This window comes from Podarcis vaucheri (assembly GCF_965113315.1).
Source record: "Podarcis vaucheri genome assembly, chromosome: 4".
Lineage (NCBI taxonomy): Eukaryota > Metazoa > Chordata > Lepidosauria > Squamata > Lacertidae > Podarcis > Podarcis vaucheri.
This window is the reverse complement of record NC_138762.1, coordinates 80,605,045-80,617,313: the sequence shown is the minus strand read 5'-3', so window position 1 is coordinate 80,617,313 and position 12,269 is coordinate 80,605,045. Positions and strand designations below refer to the sequence as shown.

General features: G+C 42.1%; 1 protein-coding gene across 8 annotated transcripts in view; it reads right to left on the bottom strand.

Moving 5' to 3' along the window:
• Positions 1-287: 287 nt before the first annotated feature.
• SLC5A7 (solute carrier family 5 member 7) overlaps positions 288-12,269 on the bottom strand; it is a 34,663-nt gene continuing 22,681 nt past the window's right edge. For 7 of the 8 annotated variants that reach the window (XM_082218690.1, XM_082218688.1, XM_082218685.1 and 4 more), the window contains 5 exons: positions 11,633-11,781; positions 9,345-9,488; positions 7,212-7,365; positions 5,609-5,826; positions 288-4,683 (listed from right to left, as the gene is read on the bottom strand). In XM_082218690.1, coding sequence (XP_082074816.1) covers positions 4,069-4,683; positions 5,609-5,826; positions 7,212-7,365; positions 9,345-9,488; positions 11,633-11,781 — 1,280 coding nt within the window. In that variant the 3' untranslated portion in view covers positions 288-4,068. The remainder of the gene's footprint in view (positions 4,684-5,608; positions 5,827-7,211; positions 7,366-9,344; positions 9,489-11,632; positions 11,782-12,269) is intronic. The other variant, XM_082218692.1, reaches the window with a different exon arrangement.

Sequence of the window (12,269 nt, the reverse complement as noted above, 5' to 3'; positions counted from 1 at the left end):
TTTTTTCTTTTACCTTTGCCAGGAAGCAGAGATAGGAAATGGTTTTATTTCCACATTAGATTGAATTGTAGACACTTAGCCAGCCTCACTGTTGGCCTCAGACTTACATTCTCACAAACGTCCTAGATTACCTCACAGAGTTGTTGGGAAGCTAAAATGGCATTTTATCTAGAAATCTGTCTGATAGCCATAAATGACCAGGAATCCCAGGTGTTATTTTCTTTAAAACTCTGCAGATATTTCAAGAGCAAAATGTTTCGTTATATATCAGACACAACACACATTGCTTAATAATAAAATAAATGTATATATTTTTTAAATAGCTGGACAAAAACAAAGCCAAAACTAGACAATATTTGACATTTCCCCTCTGAACCTCTTGGGCACTATTGAAATACATTGCACATGCAGAGAGAAAACTTACACGTCTACAGTATGGTTCTTATTAGATCCAACCATTTTTAATATATTTCTGACACAGACAAAAATATACATCTATTAACAAATAATAGCCACAGATACTACCCTGTTTAAATAGCAGACTTACAATTATATACTGATGAGTTGCACATTTTACTCAGTCAAATCAACTTGAAGGGTAGACAGGTGATCTTGACCATTTTCATTATACTATTTAAAATATTTTAGATACATTTCAAAGATTAAATGGCTGTACTCTATGAAAATAAAAGGCTAAGATCTTATTGTTGCTGTGTATATGATTAACACTGTTAACGTTTACATTCATTTGAGGCTCTCATAAGGTTAGTAATGTACATCTATCACCAGCCCTTGAGGGCAAAAAGAGATAAAATAATATTGTACTGTTGACATGGGCTCATCTGTGGACAGGCTTAGAATCTAGTCCCATCCCCTTCTCTTAGCATTGCAGAAAAAGAAGTCCTGAAGCTTCTAGTTTGTGCAAAGCTGTGCCACTGTTAATAGCAGTGAAACTTGATCAGTTTGGGCAAATGGGGCACTGCCCCACCAACCTCAGTTTGTCCCCAGGCAACTCCCACCTGCCCCTCTTTCAAACAACCAGTCCAGAACATGCCTATCAGCTTCCACCCTCAAAGTCTCCATGCTTCCCTTGTTCAGTGCAGCAAGGGGATGAAACTAGCATTAGCTGGGTCTGGCTGCTATTGGCTCTGGTTCCACCTGTTCTTGGTCACCCAATGGGTGCCCGTTCCAATGGGCACAGGATGGAGTGATGGAGGACCCACTCTGTGGGCTTTACAGGGCTTGGCTCTCCTGTCCACATCTGAGCCTTTCCTACCCTAAAAAAACTCACTTGGCTGAGCCCTTGCGTCATGTTGCTCTTGCAACAACATCAATGGGCTACTGCAGTGCTGGAGCTCCTTGCGACAGACCTACAGTTTCAATAACCATTGCTAGTTATCAGAAGCCGTGGTAGGGAGGCTCCCCCTCACTCATGTACAGAAAGAACAAAGAACAAATAAAAATAAGACAGAGCGTAATCCAGTCCCACACAGGCACAGTGCCCACATAAATGGAGGGTTTTTGTAATGGCAAGAGACCCTGTTTCTCACCCCTCCTCCCTGCCTGCAGGTACAAAGGCAGGGGAGCAACGAGGTCTCTGTTGGGCCTACGGGAATCCTTCCTTCATGGACTGGGCCAGGAGTCCAGGAGTCAGCTTTGCCTGTTGAACAGCAGCCTGAAGAGGAGAAGGCGGAGTGACTCCACCTTCAGCTGATCAGTCATCGAGGAAATGGGGGAGATGGCAGTGGTGAAATGAAGCTGGCTTTGGCATTCTTAAATGGAGCTCTCAGCAGCAGCCTGGGGTTCCTAGCCCTACCTAGCTGCTTCCTGCTTTCCATCTGGACCGTTGGTCCTGTGGATTCTCTATCCTCTGAACTGTCTCACTATGCAGATTGCTGCCTGCCCAACCCTCAGAATGGATTTGACTTCAGATGTGGATTCTGCTGTCAGGCCAGTGTTTCTTGGAGACTTCTAGCCCCAGCTTGTTCGGCAGTGGGACCCAGATGGGCCCACCATTTTTAAGTGTATGCATTCAATGTTTTGCATGAAGATATGAAAAGGTCATAAAGAGCAGCCAGTTCCCAGCTCTGGAAATTCCCAGCACCTGAAAAACTCAGCACAAGAATTACCATTCAGTCTTTGGTTGTACATTTCTTTCTATATATCTCTGGATACAGGTGACAAAAATGTGCACCCAGCCAATCGGCTCAAAGGTTTCCCATCTGGCATATACAGCAGAATGATTACAGATCATGTGCCAGGTTTTTGTGGTGTTCTGAACAGTGCTATGGCAAGGTTTTCATTTGTGAAAAGCTATAGGCCATCCTGTTGTGCAACACTGTATGCTCGTACAATCATTTTAAGAGATGGCCATAGGAAAGGCTATGCAGCTAGGGAGGCCCTCTGAACCTTTGGCCATCGATGTTGTGAGGGTGCCTTCACAGAAAACATATGGAAACCATTGCAAAATATTGCTTCCTTCTCGTCTACCTTGTGCCAGCTGTCCTGACTTGAAATAGTGTGTGATAGGCTCAAAACATCCCTACTTTCTTCTTCTTGTTAAGATACTCCCTGATACGATACAGGAAGATGAGTCCTGATTGCTGAGCCATGATAAACCTGGGTAGAAATGTGGGAACCTGCTACACTAGAAATGTACCAAGCTGCAAAAAATCTGATTACTTAAAAATGCCGCAACTTATCCATAGTTTTGCTTTGACACTCGGGAAAGCACATTTACAGCAATTCATTATTTGTCCCCGTCCCCCATTTCATAAAGGACAGGGTGAAGTAGTTCTCAGAGTGAACTTCTGGAACTCCCGAGATATTAATAAATGTTTTTAAAAAATGAAATACTTTTGGATGGAAATTTGCATCATTTAATTTTGAAACGAAACTATTATCACAGTTCATTATCCCATTATCGGATCGACTTAGGATCAAATCATGTGCTATGTAAGAGATCTGTGAATGGATCTCTCCATGTAGTTTTGTTCTCCTAAATGGAATATCAGTGGGCTAGGGAAAGAGATCTAAGCCTTGCACTGTATTCCCATTCCTTAGCCATCACGGCCCGTGGTCAGGGGTGCTTTTAGCTAGAAGTAGCAGCCAGGAAATATAGTTTTCCTCAGGGGATCAGGGGATTTGTAGTTTTCTCTGCTTCACAAATTGAAACCCATGATCTTCATCAGCAAATACTGGCTGAGATGCATAGCATTTTAGTCGTTGTCCCCCCACCTCCCAATTCAATTTGAAGGGAGAAAATGACAAACTCCCTAATTCCCAGCGGGAAACAACACTCCTTAACACCAGTTTCAGTTAGAAGGAGGCACCACAAGCTTCCTTCCTTATGTAGTGAACCCTCCCTGATGTTGGTTGCTCATGTTCCCTTTGCAAAATTAAGGTTTTCATTGCTTGGGATGGAGGATTGGCAGGGGAGGACTGCCTAGCAGTTGAGGTGCTGAATAAACCAATCAGATGGGTGGGGTACAAATAATAAAATTATTAGTATTATTATTATTAAACCAGATGGACCCAAACTCAATGGAGTGATGCCTCTCCAATTGCCCTTCCAATTCACAGTTCATTTCCAAGTTTAATTGAAACATTCAGTACTGTCCTACACACTGAAATGGTACAACCAAGCAACAAATGAATTGCATGGGAGGTTCTGTTCATCTGTAGTAGCTCCGAACCAGATGCTGAACATTCATTATGGCTATAGTTGATTCTTTCAGGTACCTGAATAAAAGTAATTTTAAAATAAAAAAGTTACTTAATCTTTTTATTTTCAAACATTCCCCTCCCAAATACTAAGTTACTTGGCTTCATTCGAATGCTAGTAGAGCAACTTATTCTATTCCAGCGCATTTTATCGTAAAACACAACAATTTATTCCACAGACTATTCCTAGAAATGAGCTGAAGAGGGTTGTGCAGTGGTTTTTGTTTGCTTGTTCCCTGTCCATTCTTTCTCCCTCAACTAAAACGCCTCTGATCTCCCTTTGTTGCATACCCTGTTGCATTGTGGGGGATGTGAAAGCGATCTCTCTCCTCCGTTGGGCCGTTGTCAATTATCTTCTGCTGCGGATACATCGGGACTTGAATCGATATCACTGAAGGCCTCTTTGTTTGTGAAGGTGCTGCTTAGAGTCAAACTGTGCCGAGGGTTCACAGGGGCCAACTCGTTTAAAACAATATTGTCACTTTTCACAAGAGTGGCCTTGTCCATGTTCTCCTTACTATGCTTCGCAACAACGGCATCCAAGAAGTCAAATTTGGGTGGCAAAGTGCTGCTTTCAAACAAATATTTTGCCAGATAGGATACTCCAATGTTAGTGAAGAAAGAGGTAAGCATGGCTAATGTTTTAAAAGGGAATCTCTGAATTTGCTGTTCTTGATCCCAACCAGGATAGAAAATCAAGGGTTGCAAGTGCAAATACGGTTCTCCTCCAGTAATTCGTAGTATGACACCAAACAGATACCCTGCAACGGCGCCGTAGGTGTTGGTTCCTTTGATGAAGAGGACACACAAGAGCTGGGGGAAGATGATGATGTAAACCAGGTCAGAGCTGAGGTACCAGAGCCCATAAACCGACTGAGCTAGTAGGGCCATTGCTGTTGCTGCTGCTCCAAACACAAAAATGGTAATTCGCATGACCCAGACTATTTCTGTGTCTGACGCCTGTAAAAGAAAGGAACAAAACATTGTTTTCTACCAGTGAGTTTTCTTACAGGAATATCCATAAAGGACAGAATTATATAGATTTAACGTGATTAGCGGAAAAAAACTCTTGAATCTGAGACATCCATAACCAAACTGACCTGAAAGGATTCTGATATTTATCAAGGTTCACTCTTCAAATCTCCAATGACTACAGAGCTTTGGAGAGGAAATCCCGTTGTAGGACATGGTACTTAATATTACTGAAGTCAAGAACAGGTCTTGAAATATCACAGACCATGAGCTGTATACAATAGAACAAACATTGGTTGCAGTTTGAGGTTAATCTGGAGAGACCTAAACAGTGATCCCTGATTTGGAAGACGCACTAAGCCAAACTATGACTTAGCTCAGTGCAGCGCCACAGCAAAATGACAGGGGAGGATTGTGAATCATCTTCAACAAGTAGCTTGAACCGAGGCAGAGGATCATTGCTCAGAATATACAATCACTGAGTATACCAAGAAAATCTGGGCTTCTTTGTGTACCAATTTAATGTGTGCTCAAGGTATTGAATTGCCTTCCCTTGTTCCTTGTGGGTAGAAACAGGAGGGCATTTGCACACAGCCCAGAGTTTCAGGGCATCAGGAGCTACAGTTGTAGGTTCCTTATATCCAGGGCTATTTTTCTAGAAAAAGAGGTCACAATCAGCACCTCCCACATTCTCTTGGAATGGCAATGGCACCCACCTGAGAGGTGCTGGAACCAAGTTCCAGTGACTTCAAGCTGGGGGAAAACCCCCCTGCTCATATCTCTATATTTTGTGCAGCTCAGAAACAATTAAGTGCTCATTTTTCTTTCTGTGTTCATTGTGCCACCAGTCACTATTGGCAGCATGGCTAATCCTATCGCAGAACGAAACTGTGGTTGCAATAGTGAATCTTACACTTTGCCGAAAAGAAAGCTGATAGATGTTCCGGGCAAACATGGAACTCGCTGATAAGATGGAAGAGTCGGCAGATGACATGACAGCAGCAGACACTGCCCCGAGGCCAAAGAAGGAGATATACACTGGGCAAAGGTACTGGAGGACGATGGGTAAAATCATGTCAGCTTCATAGTTGTCTTTGGGGTCTGAATCACCATACTCTGTCTGGTTCCAATCTGTAATGCAAGCACACGAGTATTATGACCAGATCAGCACGAATGAAGCTTTGACTTCTGCACTGAGGGAAGCGTTTGGAACCCCATTTGGAGCATTTCACTTTGGAGAAACTTTTTCAGGGGTGTCCACTGCCAGTGGTGGTTGTGGCCAGAGACAAAAGTTGGGTGGATCGATGGATGTGATTCTTACCTTTGACAACAGGCTACATCGCACTCACCTAAAATTCAGGTTTTTACACCAATTCACCTCTCCTTCCAGACAAGCAGAACACATTGTCACTGTTCAAGGACACCTTCCAGCTAGGCAAAAACTCTCAAGGAGGGTGTGAGGCAAAAGCAAGGAGAGGTGTAGCTTTGGCAGGAGCAATGAGGCAGTGAAACAACTGAGGACCAGATAAATCGGCCTGGAGGACTACGTCTTGGCCCTGAGTCTGATGTTATCTACCTCTGCATTAACCCTTCTTTTATAAGAGTAGTATTTCCAAGTATGGTGTGTGTGTGTGTGTGTGTGTGTGTGTCCATATCTATCTATATTTATAATCTATCATCTATCTGTCTATCTATCTATCATCTATCTATCTATCTATCTATCTATCTATCTATCTATCTATCATCTATCATGTATCTGATTTTGGGATGGGATGGGGAGAAGAAAAACTTCCTAAGATCACCCATATATATATATATATATATATTTTACTACTTTATTTTCCAGTTTCTAAAAATACATATAACAAACAATCCCCATATCCCCACCCCAAGTGTGAGTAAGTGCTGAATACAGATTTTCTAAGGCTCAAACTAGTTGCTACATGTATGGTCACATTTAATAAACAATTTGACCCTTAGAAAACCTCGATTCAGCCTTTGCTTGGTAGGTGGCTCAGCTTGGGGACATCCACACATTTAACGTGTGATAATATAAATGTTCTATGCATCTCTCTGTGCTTTAAAAAAGGAACTTCAAGGGGAATCAAATCCAGACTGCAGCGCAGAGGACCTTCCCCTCCGTGTCATGGTCCCGATGGAAATTCCCCCCTCACCTACAAAGCTGCTGTTTGTGCCAGAAAGGAAGCTGCTATTGATGCCAGTACCAGCTTCCCTGGTGGGTCAAAAAAACATCTTCAACAGAAGGGAGAGTGCTAATCCCTTTCACCACTCACTGTGGTCCTGATCATTGTCCGAATACTGTATTGCAAAATTGGGATACGTGCAAATTTCTATGGATAGTTATGTTTCATTTTGCATACTGCTTCAGAAAGTTCAAATTCTACAGATTTCCTTTTCAATGAGAACTGAATTGGATTTCTTCGCCATCCCTGCAGTAAGGTCATTCCCTTTGTACCCACTGCTGTAAGTAACGGCAATCTGGACACTCAGTGTACCTGTTGATGCGCCAATGGCACCAATGAGTACGGCAGGCACTGCCATCACAAGACATCCAAAAGCTGCCAGAAAGGATAACACTTGTGCGTATGTAGCAGAAGAGGAAGAGAGAACTCGCTGGAAATATGCTTGCCACGGGATTCCTCCTAACGTCTGCAAGGAAAAATAAGGAAACCCTCCATCATTTCTGGGCTAACAGAAGATAATTTGAGTTCATTTGAATACATGCCAAGCGGCTATTTTACTATTTCAGAATGATTTCACTCAGTATTTAAACCTGTAATCATGAAATAGCTGCACCTTCAGCTTGAAAATGTATTTAAAAACAAATATTGGAAGGGTTTTCTTCTGATGGCAACATGTGGGATTGAGGCAAGAAGGTGTTTGCTCCCATGAAGCTAGATTTACTCAGGTACCATTGCTCCTTGGCCCAAGTGTCGAGAGAGCAGTATCAGAGGAGAACATTGATGCAAATTTTCAGCACCCCACACTTGCTAAAATCACAGCAGGAAAGGTCACCTCCTCAGTCTTTTAACATCAGGAACACTTGTGCTCTCTTCTTTCTGAACAAAGCGTAATCCCAGAGAGGAGATCCCTTGTAAAAGGGAGATGTGGCAAGCCTCAAGAAACATAGTGTACCCTGTTATGGTGTGTAGAAACTCTCTTCTCGAACACAGCACCCCCCCAAACCCTGCTCATTTCCAGTCTTGTTCAAATTATCTACCAGTCTACTTTCCTTGCTCCCTCATTCTTTTTCCATTCTATCCTCCAGCGGGTGCTGAATGCTGCAGCGAGGCTCCTCACGGGGTCTCTGCCATGGGAGCATATTCACCCAGTGCTTTTCTAGCTGCACTGGCTCCCGGTGGAGTACAGGGTCAGATTTAAGGTGCTGGTTTTGACCTTTAAAGCCCTTCACGGCCTAGGACTCTCGTACCTACGGGACCGCCTCTCTCAGTATGTCCCAAGGAGGACCTTAAGGTCCATAAATAGCAACACCCTAGAGGTCCCGGGCCCTAAGGAAGTTAGATTAGCTTCTTTTTTTAAATAAAAGTTTTTATTAGTTTTCTACATTATACATATGATGTATACCAAAAGTTTATCACAAATTATATATTATGGACTTCCTTCAGCTTATCTGCCAATCATCCGTAATTAAATTTTAGTTACTCATTTCCTAGATTTAATACTGCCTCTTTGTATACCTTCCCAATCTTATTTTCTTTTTTACAATACTCCTCAACCTTTCACAGAGTTTGTTGTTTGTTCATCACATATATTTTTCAGAGGAAGTTAGATTAGCTTCAACCAGAGCCAGGGCTTTTCCAACTCTGGCTCCAGCTTGGTGGAACGCTCTGCCTCATGAGACCAGGGCCCTGCAGGATCTGACTTCTTTCCGCAGGGCCTGTAAGACAGAGTTGTTCTGCCTGGCCTTTGGCTTAGAATCAGTTTGATTCCTCCCCCTCTTACTATTTCCTTTCTCCTCCTGTGAAGAGGCTGCATCCTAATATTTTAATGTTGTATTTTAATCTTGTTTTTTAAATTGTATTTTAATCAATTTGTTTTTATTATTGGTTGTTAGCTGCCCTGGGGAGGGCTGGGGAGGGCGGGGTATAAATAAAATAATAATAATAATAATAATAATAATAATAATAATAATAATAATAATAATCCTGCGTGCCTCCTTCATACAAGATGCTATGGAAACTGGAACTGGAAATCATTTTGCATTAATCACTGTTAAGCTTCTTTAACTTATTCTCTAACCCAATCTTCTTCTTCTTCTTCTAAAAAAATCTATCAAGTGCCACCATTTTCCTCCTCCTGACTATTGGTATCCCACCTTCCAACTCCCTTTAATTACAGATTCAGTCATCTAATGTACCTCAGTATCCAGCCAGTCCAATCATAATAAGAGTTTCCTAAGTCACCTGCAACAGAGGTGTCTGTCTACTTTTTCAAAGCTGCTACATTAATGCATGATTATTGTTAAGTGGGGTGTGGTTTGCTTCAACATATGGTTAGATAATTAAAAAGCAGTTATTGAGCATCTCTTGCTTAGTTGGTTTGCAACTGTAGAGTTTGTAGAGTAAGACTGTGAGTGGCAGGCCATGGTTTGTCACAGGAGTGCTCACCAATAAGAGGAAATTGTCAATCCACTTGTAGATGTCAGGTTTTTTAATGCTTCCAAGCCAAGGCTCTTGAAAGACAGTGTGTACAGCTGTGTATCCAATATCTGTCACTGCAGGATGGGACATGGCAAATGGAACACTGATCCACTAAAATAAAAGAGAAGCTATCATTCAAAATTGGGAACTAAAGAAATAATGAAGAAATAGCAGCAATATTTGACTAATTAATCTCTCCCTCTTTTTCCTTTTCCTTTTTAACAGTTAACTAAGAAAATACAGGCATTACTTTTTCTGAGTACCAGGATTTCTTTCAACCAGAAATAAAATTTGGCACAGAACATAGGTAACAACAGATTCAAACGGAAACATAAAATGAGTATATTGCAGACAGGATATTTTCTAAGCTGAGCTTATAGGGCAGGTATAATACCTGTCCTACGTTGAATGAGATTGATAAAGACCTGTGAATGTATTGTGTAGGATATTCTTTTCTGAAGTGAAGACATACTATGCAGTATTTTACAACCAAAACACATACACAAGTTATAAATGAACTAAACAAACTTTAAAAATGATAGACCCAACAAAATAAAAACAATAATTTTCCCCTTTGAAAAAACATCAAGCCAAAATCAAATGGCAATGCGATATCTCTGGAAGATACTTGGGTTCTGATTCTGCTAAGTTTCCAACGGGTGAATGTTGACAGCTGCACTGGCTCCCGGTGGAGTACAGGATCAGGTTTAAGGTGCTGGTTTTAACCTTTAAAGCCCTATATGGCCTAGGAACCTCGTACCTACGGGACCGCCTCTCCTGGTATACCCCACAGAGAAACCTACGGTCTTCAAATAAAAACATCCTGAAGGTCCCAGGCCACAGAGAAGTTAGGCTGGCCTCAACTAGAGCCAGGGCTTTTTCGGCTGTGGCTCCGATCTGGTGGAACGCTCTGTCACAAGAGACAAGGGCCCTGCAGGACTTGACATCTTTCCGCAGGGCCTGCAAGACAGAGCTGTTCCACCAGGCCTTTGGCCAGGGCACAGCCTGACTCCCTCCCTCAGCAATCTTCGCAGAGCTCTGGCCCAATGGTTGCTAGTGGCTTGAATTAATTAATTTTTACAATGAATGATTTTAGAATGTTGTTTATGTTGTACTTTTGTACTGTTTTATTGTTGTTAGCCGCCCTGAGCCTGGCTTCGGCTGGGGAGGGCGGGATATAAATAAAATTTATTATTATTATTATTATTATTATTATTATTATTATTATTATTATTATTTCTCTGTGCACCCTTCCCACATGCATTAAACACAAAGTTAAGATGTTGCTCTGGTTAATTTTGGATATAATGTCTGTAAAATATAAATGGTCAAAAATATATAAGGTCAAAGCCAGTCTCTTGATTTGAGGCTGAAGCATAATAGGGATCCAGTGTAGAAGCAGAAGAGTTTGGATTTGATATCCCGCCTTTCACTCCCCTTCAGGAGTCTCAAAGCTGCTAACATTCTCCTTTCCCTTCCTCCCCCACAACAAACACTCTGTGAGGTGAGTGGGGCTGAGAGACTTCAAAGAAGTGTGACTAGCCCAAGGTCACCCAGCAGCTGCATGTGGAGGAGCGGAGACGCGAACCCGGTTCCCCAGATTACGAGACTACCGCTCTTAACCACTACACCACACTGGCTCTGTGTAGGAACAGAGCAGTGGTCTAGTAATCACTCTTGTCAAAGGACAATTGTGTCTACCACTACTTTTCATGGGCTGCACCACACACAAGTCCAGCCTTAAGGCTCACAGGGGAATCACAAAGAGTCCGGTGTTTCTCAAACTTGAGACTCCAGCTGTTGTTGGACTACAACTCCCATCATTCCTAGCTTGGAAGACCAGTGGTCAGGGATGGTGGGAGTTGTAGTTCAATAACAGCTGAGGGCCCAAGTTTAAGAAACATTGTGGGAACAGTGCTAGTATTCAAACTGGAAGCTTTGCTATTGGGGTAAGGTTATCCTGTTGTTGTAAAGAGGTGGGCACAAAGCATCTTTGGTTCTGGTTCTTTCTTAACCAATAGGAGTCAGTTAAAACTGTAAATGTTGCATAGGAACAAGGCATGTTCCTTCTGCACATACTACAGATACTATAATCGTGATTACACCTGTACAGTTTGACGGATGAGAACATTATTCCCTCCTTCCACCCACCCACCCACAGAGTTGTGCAGCACATCTCTCACAATTCAGGCTTAAATAAAGCACTTGCAAGACAACCATCGTTTCAGACACATAAATATTATACAGAAACTTACCAGTCCAAAGAAAATGCAGAAGAGCTGAAGCACATCAGTATAGGCTACTGAGTAAAGTCCACCCACCAGTGTGTACAGAGTTGCAATTAGGGCAGAAATAGCAACTGATATATTGATATTGACATCTATGATCACACTTATGGTGGCACCTGCAGCAGAGGTTGGGGTTAAGGGAGGGAAACAAACCTATTTTAGAAATGCACGCCCTTTTCTAATGTGTTTCAGTTTCCCCCAGTTTCCAAAACAACACTATTGCTTGCTGGAATCTTTTAAGACAGATTCAGAAATAGTCTAATCTTTTGTAGGAAATGTATACTTTTTGTGCATTCTGCAATTTTGTTCATTCTGCAACTATGTCTTTTCAGAGGTCTGGGGTACATGATTTCTTAATAAAAAAAAAAGTGGTTGCTTCTTGAAAATATATCCACGTGGTATTTTCTCAAAACTACCACTGTCAAAGTCTCCACTGGCCATGATTAGAAGCATTCAGCGCTGGCGTGGAAATTCTGTAGGCCAAGCAGGAGAACTGCACCAGGCACTATCACCACAAACTATCTTGTTTGAAAAAGGGATACCTGCCTGTAGAGTTGTGAGAAGAAAACACAGAAAAAAAGGAAGAAGGAAGATCTGGCGAACC